Here is a 17389-nt window from a genome sequence, read left to right on the forward strand (position 1 = left end):
GAGTGTTGTTTATGGAGAGAGGGTCAGGTGAGCGCGGTTTATCACACGGTTACTGGTCAGATTTACCATCTCTGTGTTTATTGTACATGTATGACACGTTTACTAAATGTTCATCACATGTTGTTTATCCTACCGTTATCACAGGGTTCACACGTGTTTATTACACATTTATTGCATGTTTATCACACGTTTACAGCCAGGGGGAAAAGTAAGTACACCCTCCTTCAATTCTGTATGTTTATTTATCAGACATATAAATAACAATTGTGTGGTCCTCACCAGTAGGTGATCTGAGGGCGGATCCCAGCATCCTTGTTAGCAAAATGACCAAAATGCATCCCCCTTGTTAACCTGACCCCCCAAGTTGAGAGAAGTTCCCAGGTGGAGAAGCCGTGTCTGCAGGTATATTTTGACTACCCACTGCCACCCACTCCCACCCGCTCCTCCCACCCACTCCCACTCTCACCTGCTCCCACCCACCCACTCCCACCTGCTCCTCCCACCTGCTCCCACTCTCACCTGCTCCTCCCACCCGCTCCTCCCACCCGTTCCCCCCACCCACTCCTCCCACCCGTTCCCACTCCCACCCACCAGCTCCTCCCACCTGCTTCCACTCTCACCCACTAGCTCCTCTCACCCACTCCCACCCACTCCCCCCACCCACTCCTCCCACCTGTTCCCCCCCACCCACTCCCACCTGCTCCTCCCACCTGCTCCCACTCTCACCTGCTCCTCCCACCCGCTCCTCCCACCCACCAGCTCCTCCCACCTGCTTCCACTCTCACCCACCAGCTCCTCCCACCTGCTTCCACTCTCACCCACTAGCTCCTCTCACCCACTCCCACCCACTCCCACCTGCTCCTCCCACCTGCTCCCACTCTCACCTGCTCCTCCCACCCACCAGCTCCTCCCACCTGCTTCCACTCTCACCCACTAGCTCCTCTCACCCACTCCCACCCATTCCCCCCACCCACTCCTCCCACCTGTTCCCCCCCACCCACTCCCACCTGCTCCTCCCACCTGCTCCCACTCTCACCTGCTCCTCCCACCCGCTCCTCCCACCCACCAGCTCCTCCCACCTGCTTCCACTCTCACCCACCAGCTCCTCCCACCTGCTTCCACTCTCACCCACTAGCTCCTCTCACCCACTCCCACCCACTCCCACCTGCTCCTCCCACCTGCTCCCACTCTCACCTGCTCCTCCCACCCACCAGCTCCTCCCACCTGCTTCCACTCTCACCCACTAGCTCCTCTCACCCACTCCCACCCATTCCCCCCACCCACTCCTCCCACCTGTTCCCCCCACCCACTCCCACCTGCTCCTCCCACCTGCTCCCCCCACCCTCACCCACCCACTCCTCCCACCCGTTCCCACTCCAACCCACCAGCCCCTCCCACCCGTTCCCCCCACCTGCTCCTCCCACCTGCTCCTCCCAGCAGGAAAGTTAAAACTGCCCACTCCCATGAGATTTGCATTGGTGGGTCCCAACACAAGAAGTGAAGATGTCAGAGCCACACAGGAATGCAAACAGCATCGCCAGCTTTGTGAATTTGTTGACAGAATGGCATCAAAAAGTACAAGACAGCTTGATGATTTTTCAAAAAAAGAACAATACCGGTGAGAAATTAGCTTGGATTTGATTCCTGTCCAGACAAATATGCATGAATATTGCTTATGTTACACATGTACAGATGTAAGCTAGCTAATTTATCTAGCTGAAATAAGCAATTTCATCAAGGTCAAATCTCAAACTGGGCATGGGTGGGAAGTGCCCTCCCAGATTTGTGATCTACCCACCCAAAGTGGTCAGTTTTATTCTGCTTTTGAATCTGCCACATCAGTCACGTTTTTTCATTCACCGTATCAGAATTGCCTGATCAAACCTGTACTTTCCACTGTAATAATTATGAGCGTTATTTACTATGAACTACAGACATGTACCTATTAAATTGCCTGAGTGAGAACGTCTATAGTTATAGCCGTAGTTGTTGCACAGAGATGAAGGAGACACCAATGGAGATGGAGAGAACAGATTTTCTCCACAAGAGGGAACCTGAAAATTATTCAGACATGATGCTTTTCAGGAGACAAAAAGAGAGCAATCGAGCTACAGTGGTGCTTGAAAGTTTGTGAACCCTTTAGAATGTTCTATATTTCTGCATAAATATGACCTAAAACATCATCAGATTTTCACACAAGTCCTAAAAGTAGATAAAGAGAACCCAGTTAAACAAATGAGACAAAAATATTATACTTGGTCATTTATTTATTGAGGAAAATGATCCAATATTACATACTTGTGAGTGGCAAAAGTATGTGACCCTTTGCTTTCAGTATCTGGTGTGACCCCCTTGTGCAGCAATAACTGCAACTAAACGTTTGCGGTAACTGTTGATCAGTCCTGCACACCGGCTTGGAGGAATTTTAGCCCGTTCCTCCGGACAGAACAGCTTCAACTCTGGGATGTTGGTGGGTTTCCTCACATGAACTGCTCGCTTCAGGTCCTTCCACAACATTTCGATTGGATTAAAGTCAGGACTTTAACTTGGTCATTCCAAAAGATGAACTTTATTCTTCTTTAACCATTCTTTGGTAGAACGACTTGTGTGTTTAGGGTCGTTGTCTTGCTGCATGACCCACCTTCTCTTGAAATTCAGTTCATGGACAGATGTCCTGACATTTTCCTTTAGAATTTGCTGGTAAAATTCAGAATTCATTGTTCCATCAATGATGGCAAGCCGTCCTGGCCCAGATGCAGCAAAACAGGCCCAAACCATGATACTACCACCACCATGTTTCACAGATGAGATAAGGTTCTTATGCTGGAATGCAGTGTTTTCCTTTCTCCAAACATAACGCTTCTCATTTAAACCAAAAAATTCTATTTTGGTCTCATCCATCCACAAAACATTTTTCCAATAACCTTCTGGCTTGTCCATGTCCATCTTTAGCAAACTGCAGACGAGCAGCAATGTTCTTTTTGGAGAGCAGTGGCTTTCTCCTTGCAACCCTGCCATGCACACCATTGTTGTTCAGTGTTCTCCTGATGGTGGACTCATGAACATTAACATTAGCCAATGTGAGAGAGGCCTTCAGTTGCTTAGAAGTTACCCTGGGGTCCTTTGTGACCTCGCTGACTATTACACGCCTTGCTCTTGGAGTGATCTTTGTTGGTGTACCACTCCTGGCGAGGGTAACAATGGTCTTGAATTTCCTCCATTTGTACACAATCTGTCTGACTGTGGATTGGTGGAGTCCAAACTCTTTAGAGATGGTTTTGTAACCTTTTCCAGCCTGATGAGCATCAACAACGCTTTTTCTGAGGTCCTCAGAAATCTCCTTTGTTCGTGCCATGATACACTTCCACAAACATGTGTTGTGAAGATCAGACTTTGATAGATCCCTGTTCTTTAAATAAAACAGGGTGCCCACTCACACCTGATTGAAATCCCATTGATTGAAAACACCTGACTCTAATTTCACCTTCAAATTAACTGCTAATCCTAGAGGTTCACATACTTTTGCCACTCACAGATATATAATATTGGATCATTTTCCTCAATAAATAAATGACCAAGTATAATATTTTTGTCTCATTTGTTTAACTGGGTTCTCTTTATCTACTTTTAGGACTTGGGTGAAAATCTGATGATGTTTTAGGTCATATTTATGCAGAAATATAGAACATTCTAAAGGGTTCACAAACTTTCAAGCACCACTGTATACTGCGTACTTGTTAAAAGTAGGCTAAAAAGAGCAAAGAATGCTTAATCAGAATCTTAGTATGCATAGAAAGATCATCATTTACATCAACATACTGATAGCGATCAGTTAAATAAGAGCTGAGCCAGGAGAGGGCCGTTCCCTTAACTCCCACAACATTTTCTAGTCTATCCAGGAGAATGGAATGATCAGTGGTGTCAGAGGCTGCACTAAGGTCAAGCAGCGAGACACAGCCCCGATCAGAGGTCAGCAGTAGGTCATTTACTACTTTAACCAGTGCTGTCTCTGTGCTATGATGAGGTCTAAATCCTGACTGATACATTTCATCAGTGGCTGGTGCTAAAAAAAGGGGGGGGGCAGAGTTATTGTAGTTTTTACGTTTTTGTTTGGGCTGGTGGAGGTATGGTGAATTTCGGATCCAAAACAGAACACAGACAGTAATCCAATAAATAAGATGATTTAATACAGGGAAGAAAGGGTGTGGCAAAAGATAAACAAACAGGACGAAAAACAAATAGCAAAAATAGTCCGGGCAAAATGAGAAACAACCTGGCAAAAACATGAGACAGGCAAAGACAAAAACGCTAGCGCAAAAAAACATAAACAAGAAAAGATCCCTAGTGCAAGAAACCATGAACCAGAAAAACGCTAGTGCAAAAACCACGGACAAGAGAGAAAAACCATGAGGAGCGAGAGCGGCACAGAAACGGCTAGAGAAGCAAACGAGACGTTCTGGCAAAAACAGAGTCTGGAACGGCCTTTAAAGGACATGGGACATGAAACATAAAAGCATGCTATATCAGTTTCTTTCCATTAAAAATATGAATTAATTGCATCAACAAATACAAAATCATCTATTAAATTCAGCAAAATCGTTATATTCGTGATGATTATATGGCATTTCTGCTCGACTTCCGATATGCATTTTCTACAACCGGAAGAGCCGCTGTCACGTGATCATACGTCACAAAAACTTTCGGGCACAGCACAAGCGGGTAGATGAATATGGAGAAGTGTGAATCGTGATGATGACGAATGCGACAAAATAGTTTTTGTGTCTTGGATGACAAGAAAATTGTTTTGTTTTTAGAGCGTTTAACGTACATTGAACATCATGGTGTATTGCGACCTCCCAGTCAGTCAGACGCGCTGTTACTCCTGTTAGCAATGTAGCTAGGCTCAGTATGGCCAATGGTATTTTTTGGGGCTGTAGTTAGATGCGACCAAACTCTTCCACGTTTTTCCTGTTTACATAGGTTTATATGACCAGTGACATGAAACAAGTTCAGTTACGCAAATTGAAACGTGGCGATTTTCTATGCTATGGAAAGTCCGCACTATAATGACAGGCGTACTAACACCTTCTGCGCGCTTCGACAGCGCATTGATACCTTCACTCGGAGTTGTACCATTATTTTTTAGACAGGGCGGACGGACCAGGGCATTCGCCCGCCTGGCCGTGCCCGACGAGGAGCGCTCTCGGCCGGCTTGGGAGGCAGACGGCAGCCCCTCCTGGAAGTGTGGTTTTACCATGGGCCTCATGCGGTAAGGATTAGTATTATAACTTTGGGTGTATCAATTATTGATTATCATAATTCTGACTCGTTTCGCCATTTTGAATGTTTTCATCTCGGACTCTGGAAGCATTGTATCTCAATCAATCTCGAAAAATATCAGCAAAAAAAACTAGCTTGCAACGGACTTTAGCTAGATCTATGATGAACTTTCAATGTGTGATACAAAAATAATACTTCTTTCAACAGATCGTTTGAGCAGAATTGTTTTTAACTTACCAGGAAGTGTTATGGAGCCGACCGCTTTCAGTTTCATGAGGGCTGAATGAACTCTCACTCTCAGAATCATCTGACCCGTCAGAGTAAAGACAAGATCCATGTTCATGTGAATTTCCAGCTATCGGTTCGAATTGATAGGGTCTAACTTCACGTCTCTGTGAAACATCGGGAATGTCACTGTCGATGGTGTCCATTTCGGTAACCTGTTTACATTAGATTCCCAAGCGCTGGCTCCTTGGAAAGTTTTTGTGACGTCACGGGTCACGTGACCGCTTAGCTAATTAACGAATCCTTGTTTTACGCTGATGTATAAAAAAGTTGAATAATGTGATGATTTTCACATTTCTGACGCCCTGCAGTGATTTAGATGGCATTTCTTATGTCCTTTATACATAATTATGCCCAGAAAAAAATCCATGTCCCATGTCCTTTAAATAAGCAGCAGTGAAAACCAGGAAGTGAGTTCAGGGGAGAAGGATTTCCTGTCCCGGATTCGGCTCGGCGCTGGCGTGAGAGATCCGTAATCTCCGGAGTGGATGTCCAGGGCGGAGCATGACAATTTTCATTTGTCTTTCAATTTGATTTTTCAGTTCAGTAGAGTTTTAGGAGTGCATACATGGTTTTAGTTTGGTTTTTATTTTTGAGGAATTAAGAGCTAGTTTTAGTTGAACTTTTATTTAGTTTGTGTTAAGAGATATTCACATTATGAGGAAAGCCTTTATTTAAAGAAGCCAAAAAGGTAGGATGAAAGAATGCATGCCATTAAATATCATCTACAAAATCTACATGATCACATTCTTCATCATCATCTATCGAGATCGCTAACGCCATTTGTCATAACAGGATGGGGAGGAGCCTCAATGTAAGCCCACTCCGATTGCCTGCCTCTTTATATTTAAACTGGGCTGGTCTGATGCAAGCTCCTTTACTCTCTTTTTTCTTCCAGTGTGTGCTGTGAAAAAGGACGTTTCTGTAAAGAAATAACATAATTTTCTTTCTCCACGGCTTCGCTTAAACTTGCCATCTTGTGAACGCGCCGGTCTCATGAGCAGCAGTGAGTGACAGCCGTGAATATGAAGGTCTGTAGAAAACTGTCCAGTCATGTGGGAAAAAAAACCTTCAAAACAATTTCAATTGGTTCCTAATAAAAAAGGCGTGCCTGGGGCGCACTTTGCTGCACCTCAGGCTATTTTGAATCCGCCAATAAAAAAGCAGCCTCAGGTCACCTGATCTCCAAAAGTTTGCGGAGCCACATACACACTCATTTGGTCGGCGTCTCAGCGGGCAGAAGTAAACAGGAAGTGGAGGTGTTCACATAAAATTTAAATAAATACAGGTTAAAAATGGGTTAAAATAATTCGATGGATACAGGGTGAAGTACAACCCCAATTCCAAAAAACTAGGGACACTGTGTAAACTGGAAATAAAAGCAGAATGCATTGATTTGCAAATCATGGAAACCCTATAGGGCGGCATGGTGGTGTAGTGGTTAGCACTGTCATCTCACAGCAAGAAGGTTCTGGGTTCGAGCCCAGCAGCTGACGAGGGCCTTTCTTCCTCTGGGTGCTCCGGTTTCCCCCAAAGACATGCAGGTTCGGATAACTGGTGGCTCTAAATTGACCCTGAGTGTGAATGGTTGTGTGTCTCTGTGTGTCAGCCCTGCGATGACCTGGCGACTTGTCCAGGGTGTACCCCACCTCTCACCCATAGTCAGCTGGGATAGGTTCCAGCTCGCCTGCGACCCTGCACAGGATACGCAGTTATGGATAATGGATGGATGGATGGATGGATGGAAACCCTATATTTCATTGAAAATAGTACAAAGGCAACATGTCAAAACTGAGAGATTTTAACACGTTTCAGAAAAGTTGGGACAAGGGCGTGTTTACCACTGTGTTGCATCACCTCTACTTTTAACAACACTCTGTAAACGTTTGGGAACTGAGGAGACCAACTGCTGTAGATCTGAAAGAGAAATGTTGTCCCATTCTTGCCTGATATACAATTTCAGTTGCTCAACAGTTTGGGGTCTCCTTTGTCGTATTTTGTGTTTCATAATGCGGCAGATGTTTTAAATGGGTGACAGGGCTGGACTGCAGCAGGCCAGTTTAGCACCCGGACTCTTTTACTACAGAGCCATGCAGTTGTAATATGTGCAGAAAGCGGTTTGGCGTTGTTCTGCTGAAAGAAGGAAGGCCTTCCCTGAAAAAGATTTAGTCTGGATGGCAGCATGTTGCTCTGAAATGTGTTTATATCATTCAGCATTAATGATGCCTTCCCAGATGTACAAGCTCCCCATGTCATGTGCACTAACGCCCCCTCATACCATCACAGACGCTGAATGCTTTTGAGCTGTGCACTGATAACACGCCGGATGGTCCCTCTACTCTTTATCCTGGAGGACGTGGGGTCCGTGATTTCTAAAGAGAATTTCTACTTTTGATTCGTCAGATCTCGGGACAGTTTTCCACTTCGCCTCAGTCCATCGTAAAAGAGCTCGGCCCAGAGAAGGGGGCGGGGTTTCTGGATATTGTTTATATCTGGTTTTAACTTGCATTTGTGGATGCAGTAATGAAGTGTTTTCACAGACGATGGTTTTCTGAAGTGTTCCTGAGCCCATACAGTGATTTCCACTACAGACACGTGTCTGCTTTTAATGCAGTGTCTCCTGAGGGCCTGAAGATCACAGGCATCCAATGTCAGTTTTCAGCCTTGTTTCCTGCATACAGAGATTTCTCCAGATTCTCTCAATCTTTTCATGATATTATGGACCATAGATGATGTGATCCACAAATTCTTAGCAGTTTTACATTGAGGAACGTTATTCTTAAATTGTTGCACTGTTTGCCCACGCAGTCTTTCACAGAGTGGTGAACCCCGCCCCATCTTTACTTCTGAGAGACTCCGCCTCTCTGGGATGCTCTTTTTATACCCAATCATCTTACTGACCTGTTGCTAATTAACCTAATTATTTTTTTGAGCATTACACAACTTTTTCAGTCTTTTGTTGTCCCTGTCCCAACTTTTTTGAAACGTGTTGCTGACATCAAATTCAAAATGAGCGTATATTTTACAACAAACAATAAAATTCCTCAGTTTCAAGATTTGATATGTTGTCTTTGTACTATTTTCAATGAAATATAGGGTTTCCATGATTTGCAAATCTTCACATTCTTCAAATCTTCAACATAAAACACAATTTTTATGTTTAACACAGTGCCCCAACTTTATGGAATTGGGGTTGTAGGATGAGTAAATAATTTTGACTGAAATTAATTAAGCAAATGTATTTATTATGTTTAACATCACATCGTCTTTCTTCTCTGGATAATTGGAAGGGGGTAGCACCCCAGCGCCCCCTATTGACCTGTTGCTACTGCATTTCATGGATGTTATTCCTCCGTAGGTCTGAGCAGAACTGCTGTGCCACAGGTTTTTCAAGGATGCACAGCTTTTTCTATCCATCCATCCATCTCTCCAGTCTCATCTCATCCTTTTACTAAATTGACTCTACTCGTTTCCTTCCTGATATAAATCATTATAATGGGAACACGTCAGAATATGATCATGTTCTATAGAGAGCGCTGTATCAGTGGATGAAAATCAGCACACAAGCACCACAATACTGTAAACAGCTCACAGATATGTTTCGAACTTGAACTGTTACTTGTAGAAGTTGATCCATCCCTCTGAGTTTCTAATATTTGTTGGTATAGTGGATGCAGTTGATCGTGAAGCATTCCTGCTCCTTCCAAGGAATTTTGTCCACTCACTTATCTGTCATCGTAAAAGACGCTGAAAAATCAGCTTTCTAAGACGGTGTTATGACGAGTCCACGGCTCACCAACACGTTCCACACAGCGTGTCTGTTCTAGCATAGTTTTTATGTGCACAGTCAGCTTCTTCTTCTTCTTTGGGTCTTACGGCAGTCACCGTTACATTACTGCCACCTTCTGGAATTAATCTGTTACTGTTTCGAGGGAAAAATGAAAATGAAGCTAATTTTACCTGTAATTCTATTTCATTTTAGTTTGCATTTCATTGTTCATTGTAGTTTTTATTTAGTCCTTGTTTTTATGAAAACTGGCGTTGTTATTTTTATTTCAGGTAACAAAATTATTTTTGCACCGATTTTAGGTTTAGTCTTCTTTTTTCCCAGAACCAGCAAGGGCCGTAGAGGCACCACTGATGACATTTAACAGTCCATCACTGGTGTGCCGAGGGCATTTAAACTTGGCGGAGCCCATCCCTCTTCAAGCTTCACCAGTCAGAGTCAGTTAACCGAACTGCATGTCTTTGGACTGTGGGGGAAACCGGAGCACCCCCACACAGAGAACATGCAAACTCTACACGGAAAGGCCCCCGTCGGCCGCTGGGCTCAAACCCAGAACCTTCTTGCTCTGAGGCAGCAGCGCTAACCACTACACCGCCGCGCTGCCCGGAGGTTTAGTCGTAGTTTTCATGAACTATAAACACACAGAACTGAAGGAGGGTGTACTTACTTTTTCCCATGACTGTGTATCACATTGCATGCGTATATCACACAGTAACATTCTTCTCTCATGTTCTGTCACACATTTATCACACCTTTATTACACAGCTATTGCACATTTATTACAGGCTTATCACACCACATCTACACATTAGCACCGGTGTCGTCTCTCAGTGGTGTGTGTGTGTGTGTAGAGTGTGTGTAGAGTGTGTGTGTGTGTGTTCTTTAGTTTTGAACTGGAGCTACAAGACTAATGTAGCTGACAAGTAATGGAAGATTATGGCCCCCAGTTTATCATTAAATTTGCTCCAGTACAAAAGTCTGTGTGTGTGTGTGTGTGTGTGGTGTAGATGGTAAACTTCAGTGGGAAGAGGAGGCTCATGTGGACCATGACAAATGCACCGAGGTAACACACATTTATTTTGTGTTGTTGGTTGTGTTTCTCTGTGTGTAACCTGTGTGTGTGTGTGTGTGTGTGTGTGTGTTTAATATGTATTTATTTTGTGTTAATTTTACATGTATGCAGTAGTGTGTATTTCTCGCACACAGTACTGTGTTCATCGTGTGTGTGTGTGTGTGTGTGTGTGTGTATTAGAATGTGTTGTGTGCACGCGTGCCAGCCTACAGTGATGTGTGTGTGACTCAACCAGTGTGTGTGTGCCTGTACGTGTCCAACGGCAAGCGCAAGAGGAGCAGCACACACTGCTTTAAATACCTGCCCAGTGAGTGTTTTACACACACACACACACACACACACACACACACACACACACACACACACACACACACACACTCCCTCTCTCTCCCCTCTCCTTGTCTAATTTGTTTTTTTCTCCTCAGTGTTGTGTAAAGAGGAAGACCCTCTGTTGTCTCGTCCGTCTCTCTTGCTGTTGGATGGCGTGATGCCATTGTGCCCTCCCCCCCAGCCTCCTGAGTACCCTTACACCACCCCAGGGGGGTGTCATGATGAGTATTGCCCCCAGCCCGAGACGTCGGAGGACAGGGGGCCAGTAAACGAGTGTGATCCCTCGTTCCAGAGCCTGGAGCTGGGTTTCAGTGAGCTGCTCCCGCCGCTGTATCCACCCCAGCCGTGGCCCGACTCTCCGTACCTGTCCTCGTCCCCGTCCCCATCTCACTCCTCCTCCATCAGCCCATTTCCCAGCAGCCCCGTCTCTACCTCCCCCTTACCCCCTCCTCTCCCACCCCACGGCCCCCCTGCCTACCACCAGGAGAGTCACCTGACCTTCGGTGGTGCCCCACCCATGCAGCACATCACGTTGGACGAAGGTAATTTACATGTCCATTAATGCAGGAAGCGTCCTGATTGGTTCAAAGTCACAGCAAATGAGAATTGAGAGCAGAGCAGCAAACTAGCAACATGCCATACGGTGTGCTCACAAAATAGCTCGAGATTTTATTCTGAGCTATATCCTTATGTACTCATAAAATCTACTCGCATGTGATCACGTAATATAATATAAAATAGCTAGTGAACTCAAATTAACTATCAAACTGTTCATTAAATGTTGACTAGCTGAGGACATGACGCGCTTAGCTTACAGCTCACAAGTCATTAATTTGTAATGCTGCACACATATTGTATTTTTCAGCACTTAATTTCATGTGTACATGCAACTGACTTTCCATAAAGAGTTTAGCAAAAAGTCCTTACCTTCAGAAAGGTGTTTAGTGAACATCAGCTTACACAGAACCAAAAAATAGCACATATTTAATTACTATAGTTTCGGTTATGTTAACTAGCACGTCGGTGGCCGGTGAGTAGTGTATCAGTTTACTTTCCAAAAGAAATAAAGAGTAGAAAGCTCAACTCTGTGTATTTTGTGGTCATGTTTTGAAATAGCGGTGAATTTTATCATTGAAACGATGTGAATGTGTCCCATCACACGAAGAGCTACATGCTGATGTAATATGAAGCTAACATGCTAACGATTTGTCCACAGTGAATGAGTTCATCGGTGAGGACATCAGGACATTTCACACAGACAGCAGACCTGCTTAAGATCAACACGCTGCTGTCCTTTACACGTACGAGTTTATTTTATACAGTCTGCTGGTTTTGCCTTACAGTATATTTTGTGCTATTTCACACTAAGGGATGGCTGTAAGTACGATTTTTGTAGATAAATGTTACATCATCAGCATTGAGTTGATATTGAATGGAACAAATGTTTTTTAAACATGTTTGCTAAATAAATTATCATTGTATTAAAATGGGTGTGTGAGTTTATTTATGGCTGTGATGTTATACATTACTGATTAATTCAGATAAACAGATTAATAGAGATTCATTTGAAAATAGCCAGTGGGATGAGATGCAAGGAGAGATGGATGGGGAAATGGGGGGATGGATGGATGGATGGATGGATGGATGGATGGGGAAGTGGCTGGATGGATGGATGTGTAGATGGATGAATGGGGAAATGGATGTGTGGATGGATAGATGAATGGGGAAATGGATGGATGGATGTGTGGATGGATGGATGAATGGGGAAATGGATGTGTGGATGGATGGATTAATGGGGAAATGGATGTGTGGGTGGATGGATGGATGGATGGATGGATGGATGGATGGATGGATGGATGGATGGATGGGGAAATGGATGGATGGATGGATGGATGGATGGGGAAATGGATGGATGTGTGGATGGATGGATGAATGGGGAAATGGATGTGTGGATGGATGGATTAATGGGGAAATGGATGTGTGGATGGATGGATGGATGGATGGATGGATGGATGGGGAAATGGATGGATGGATGGATGGATGGATGGATGGGGAAGTGGATGGATGGATGGATGGATGGATGGATGGATGGATGGATGGATGGATGGATGGGGAAATGGATGTGTGGATGGATGGATTAATGGGGAAATGGATGGATGGATGGATGGATGGATGGATGGATGGATGGATGGAAGTGGATGGATGGATGTGTGGATGGATGGATGAATGGGGAAATGGATGGATGGATGTGTGGATGGATGGATGAATGGGGAAATGGATGGATGGATGGATGGATGGATGGATGGAAGTGGATGGATGGATGTGTGGATGGATGGATGAATGGGGAAATGGATGGATGGATGTGTGGATGGATGGATGAATGGGGAAATGGATGGATGGATGAATGGGGAAATGGATGTGTGGATGGATGGATGGATGGATGGATGGATGGATGGATGGATGTGTGGATGGATGGATGGATGGATGGATGGATGGATGGGGAAATGGATGTGTGGATGGATGGATGGATGGATGGGTAAATGGGTAAATAGATGGATAGAGAAACAGGTCTACTTTCCTAATCGTTTATTGTTTTTCTTTCATTGTCAGCAGTGAGTAATATCTGAGCGCCATCTACTGCCTGTGAGGTAAACTTCAGTTACATTGAAAACACTGACAAGCCCCACCCTTCACCACAACCCACCCCACCCCCTCTGTTTAAAAGGGAAAGGGGTGGGACCACACAGTGATGAAGGTGGAGCTTATTTCTGGGCCAAAAACAACAATCAACAAGAATCTCCATAAGCTTCAGTTCTGTTCTCAAAAGACTGACACAGAAATGTGAAGACTACTGTGTTTTCTCTCACGTTACAGATTAGAGCAGAAGTTTACACACAGTCGCCACACAGCTGTCCAGATGTGTACATTACAGTTTTCCCAATTGCTAACATGATAAAATGAGACATAAAGCACAATTATTGAAACTGACCCTCAGAGAGCAAAGCCTGAGCTCACATCTCTAAAACTCTGAACACATTTGCTCCTTTGCCCCCAATTTGCACTTCAGCATGACACTTTTTGCAAAACACTGCACACAGTTCTCGATGGAAGACACAGGAATCTGACATAAAGTCACTTGTTTTCATTTCAAAACCCTGCCGTTCAAAATGCCACACCCATGGACCAATCAGCCAATACACACGCCATCTGGCCAAGCACCGAACTGCTTCATCGTGGACTCATCAGTCAGGACGTGAGCACCATAAAGACCACAGGTGTGTCCATTTTACAACAATAATGGAAGCAGCAGAGAGAGGAAGAGGTCGAGGGAGGGGGAGGGGGAGGAAACAGCTTTCTGATGAAATCCAGGCAACGTTAATTGACCATGTTATCAACCATGTGTTGATGATGAGAGAGGTGGACAGAGGGTCCAGTCCCACTTGAGCTGATCTACTGTTGTCTCTGTCATCTGGACATTTAGGCCTGAGCACAGGAATGTCACTAAAATTCCATTCACTCTGCATCATTCAGGATTCCACAAATCATCCTGCACTCATCAGTGACTCTGATTTACTTCCTGAACGGCTGCCGTGTCGTGTATTCGTATTCCACTTCACTGTGGAACAAAAAACTTCTTTACTCAGCTACACGGACCGATGACTATATGTTTGGTTTGTCTAAAGGACTGAGAGACAACGATGTAACAGTGGAAGGGGTTGAATGTTCATTGAGGCCCAGGAGGCAGCAATCATCCACTGGGTTTTGGTAAATAATGCAATAAGACTCAGAGATTCAAAGCCACATCATAAGAGACATCAACAGCTCAGCCCGTTCACCTCGGCCCATTTTCTCCACTGAAACCAGGTGCACACACAGCAGCTTTACAGGGAAATTCTGAAAGAATCAAAGATCTGAGACATGAACGTGTGGAAGCATGCAGAAGATAAACTCCAGCTCTCTCCAGACAGTCCAGCAGTCCCCCAGTGGACTGGACTCCACCATACTGACTGATTACTGCATTTGTTTTCAGAGAGTGCTGGAAATGGATGCTAATGTGATCCCACACAAGTTTATTTTCATCACTGGTTTCAATCTCACAAAGACCAGGGGAAGGGGAAGAAACATCACTGGTCACAGAGCCATTATAGAGGTTCCTGGACAACGTGGAGATGATGTTACAATGTGTGCCATCATCACAAATAACGGTGTCCTCCACCACCATGCCAACGCTGGTCCAGGTATCAGACCACATTCTCACATGATTGGACAAAGAGCACAACGCTGTGGTCCAGGCGGAGCAGATGGATGATGCAGAGCAGCACAGATATGTGGTAGAGTGGGACAACATCAGCTTCCATCATGCAGCTCTGGTCCAAAACTGGTTCACTGACCAATAAAAACATTTAAAATATTCACTGAACAATTTCTTGTTCAGTCCATTCCACCCTCCTCTCCATTTCTCAGTCCAGTTGAAGAAATCTTTTCAGCATGGTGGTGGAAGGTGTGTGACCATCACCCCTCTGTGTACAGGGCTCTTCTGCAGGCAGTGGAAGAGGTATGTGATGCTATTGATGTGGGTTCTGTTCAGAGCTGGATACAACACTCCCGGTGCTTCTCCCCTCACTGTCTAGCCAGAGAAGATAGTGCATGTGATGTTGATGAGGTTCTGCATCCAGAACCAGCTAGGCGGCAAAAAAAACCCTCAATATACAGTGGTGCTTGAAAGTTTGTGAACCCTTTAGAATTTTCTATATTTCTGCATAAATATGACCTAAAACATCATCAGATTTTCACACAAGTCCTGAAAGTAGATAAAGAGAACCCAGTTAAACAAATGAGACAAAAATATTATACTTGGTCATTTATTTATTGAGGAAAATGATCCAATATTACATACCTGTGAGTGAGTGGCAAAAGTATGTGAGCCTTTGCTTTCAGTATCTGGTGTGACCCCCTTGTGCAGCAATAACTGCAACTAAACGTTTGCGGTAACTGTTGATCAGTCCTGCACACCGGCTTGGAGGAATTTTAGCCCGTTCCTCCGTACAGAACAGCTTCAACTCTGGGATGTTGGTGGGTTTCCTCACATGAACTGCTCGCTTCAGGTCCTTCCACAACATTTCCATTGGATTAAGGTCAGGACTTTGACTTGGCCATTCCAAAACATTCACTTTATTCTTCTTTAATCATTCTTTGGTAGAACGACTTGCGTGCCTTCGGGTCGTTGTCTTGCTGCATGACCCACCTTCTCTTGAGATTCAGTTCATGGACAGATGTCCTGACATTTTCCTTTAGAATTTGCTGGTATAATTCAGAATTCATTGTTCCATCAATGATGGCAAGCCGTCCTGGCCCAGATGCAGCAAAACAGGCCCAAACCATGATACTACCACCACCATGTTTCACAGATGGATAAGGTTCTTATGCTGGAATGCAGTGTTTTCCTTTCTCCAAACATAACGCTTCTCATTTAAACCAAAAAGTTCTGTTTTGGTCTCATCTGTCCACAAAACATTTTTCCAATAGCCTTCTGGCTTGTTCCCATGATCTTTAGCAAACTGCAGACAAGCAGCAATGTTCTTTTTGGAGAGCAGTGGCTTTCTCCTTGCAACCCTGCCATGCACACCATTGTTGTTCAGTGTTCTCCTGATGGTGGACTCATGAACATTAATGTTAGCCAATGTGAGAGAGGCCTTCAGTTGCTTAGAAGTTACCCTGGGGTCCTTTGTGACTTCACCGACTATTACACGCCTTGTTCTCGGAGTGATCTTTGTTGGTCGACCACTCTTGGGGAGGGTAACAATGGTCTTGAATTTCCTCCATTTGTACACAATCTGTCTGACTGTGGATTGGTGGAGTCCAAACTCTTTAGAGATGGTTTTGTAACCTTTTCCAGCCTGATGAGCGTCAACAATGCTTTTTTCTGAGGTCCTCAGAAATCTCCTTTGTTCGTGCCATGATACACTTCCACAAACATGTGTTGTGAAGATCAGACTTTGATAGATCCCTGTTCTGTAAATAAAACAGGGTGCCCACTCACACCTGATTGTCATCCCATTGATTGAAAACACCTGACTCTAATTTCACCTTCAAATTAACTGCTAATCCTAGAGGTTCACATACTTTTGCCACTCACAGATATGTAATATTGGATCATTTTCCTCAATAAATAAATGACCAAGTATAATATTTTTGTCTCATTTGTTTAACTGGGTTCTCTTTATCTACTTTTAGGACTTGTGTGAAAATCTGATGATGTTTTAGGTCATATTTATGCAGAAATATAGAAAATTCTAAAGGGTTCACAAACTTTCAAGCACCACTGTATTTCTTTCCTGTTTTTTTTTTTAATGTATAGAATCCCCTCAGGGTTTTGTTTCAGTTGACTGTATTTGATAGAACATATATTTTGTCCTGATACTAAACTGTAATGTACAATGCACTGTGCATTTGACTGATTGATTGATTGGTTGATTGATTAATTGATTAATGGACTGATTTGATTTGATTTGTTGTGCAGAAAAATAAAAGGTTTTGTTTCAGCAGTATTTGTGTTTCTGCACAGATTTCTGTGGACTTGAACACTTTCTCTCTGCAGACAGAACATTGATGACGAGCCACCAAAGATGAAAGTG

General features: G+C 44.1%; 1 protein-coding gene across 3 annotated transcripts in view; it reads left to right on the forward strand.

Moving 5' to 3' along the window:
• nfatc4 (nuclear factor of activated T cells 4) overlaps positions 1-17389 on the forward strand; it is a 42767-nt gene extending 25378 nt beyond the window's left edge. The window contains exons 9-14 of one of the 3 annotated variants that reach the window (XM_060927042.1): positions 1-27; positions 10360-10415; positions 10605-10731; positions 10850-11296; positions 11971-12055; positions 17320-17389. The exon at positions 1-27 is cut by the window's left edge and continues 114 nt beyond it. In XM_060927042.1, the coding sequence (XP_060783025.1) occupies positions 1-27; positions 10360-10415; positions 10605-10731; positions 10850-11296; positions 11971-12029 (716 nt within the window). In that variant the 3' untranslated portion in view covers positions 12030-12055; positions 17320-17389. Of the gene's footprint in view, positions 28-10359; positions 10416-10604; positions 10732-10849; positions 11297-11970; positions 12242-13367; positions 13539-17319 lie in introns of those variants that run through there. The other 2 variants (XM_060927049.1, XM_060927033.1) reach the window with 2 other exon arrangements.

This window comes from Neoarius graeffei, chromosome 1 (assembly GCF_027579695.1).
Source record: "Neoarius graeffei isolate fNeoGra1 chromosome 1, fNeoGra1.pri, whole genome shotgun sequence".
NCBI classification, from domain to species: Eukaryota; Metazoa; Chordata; class Actinopteri; order Siluriformes; family Ariidae; genus Neoarius; species Neoarius graeffei.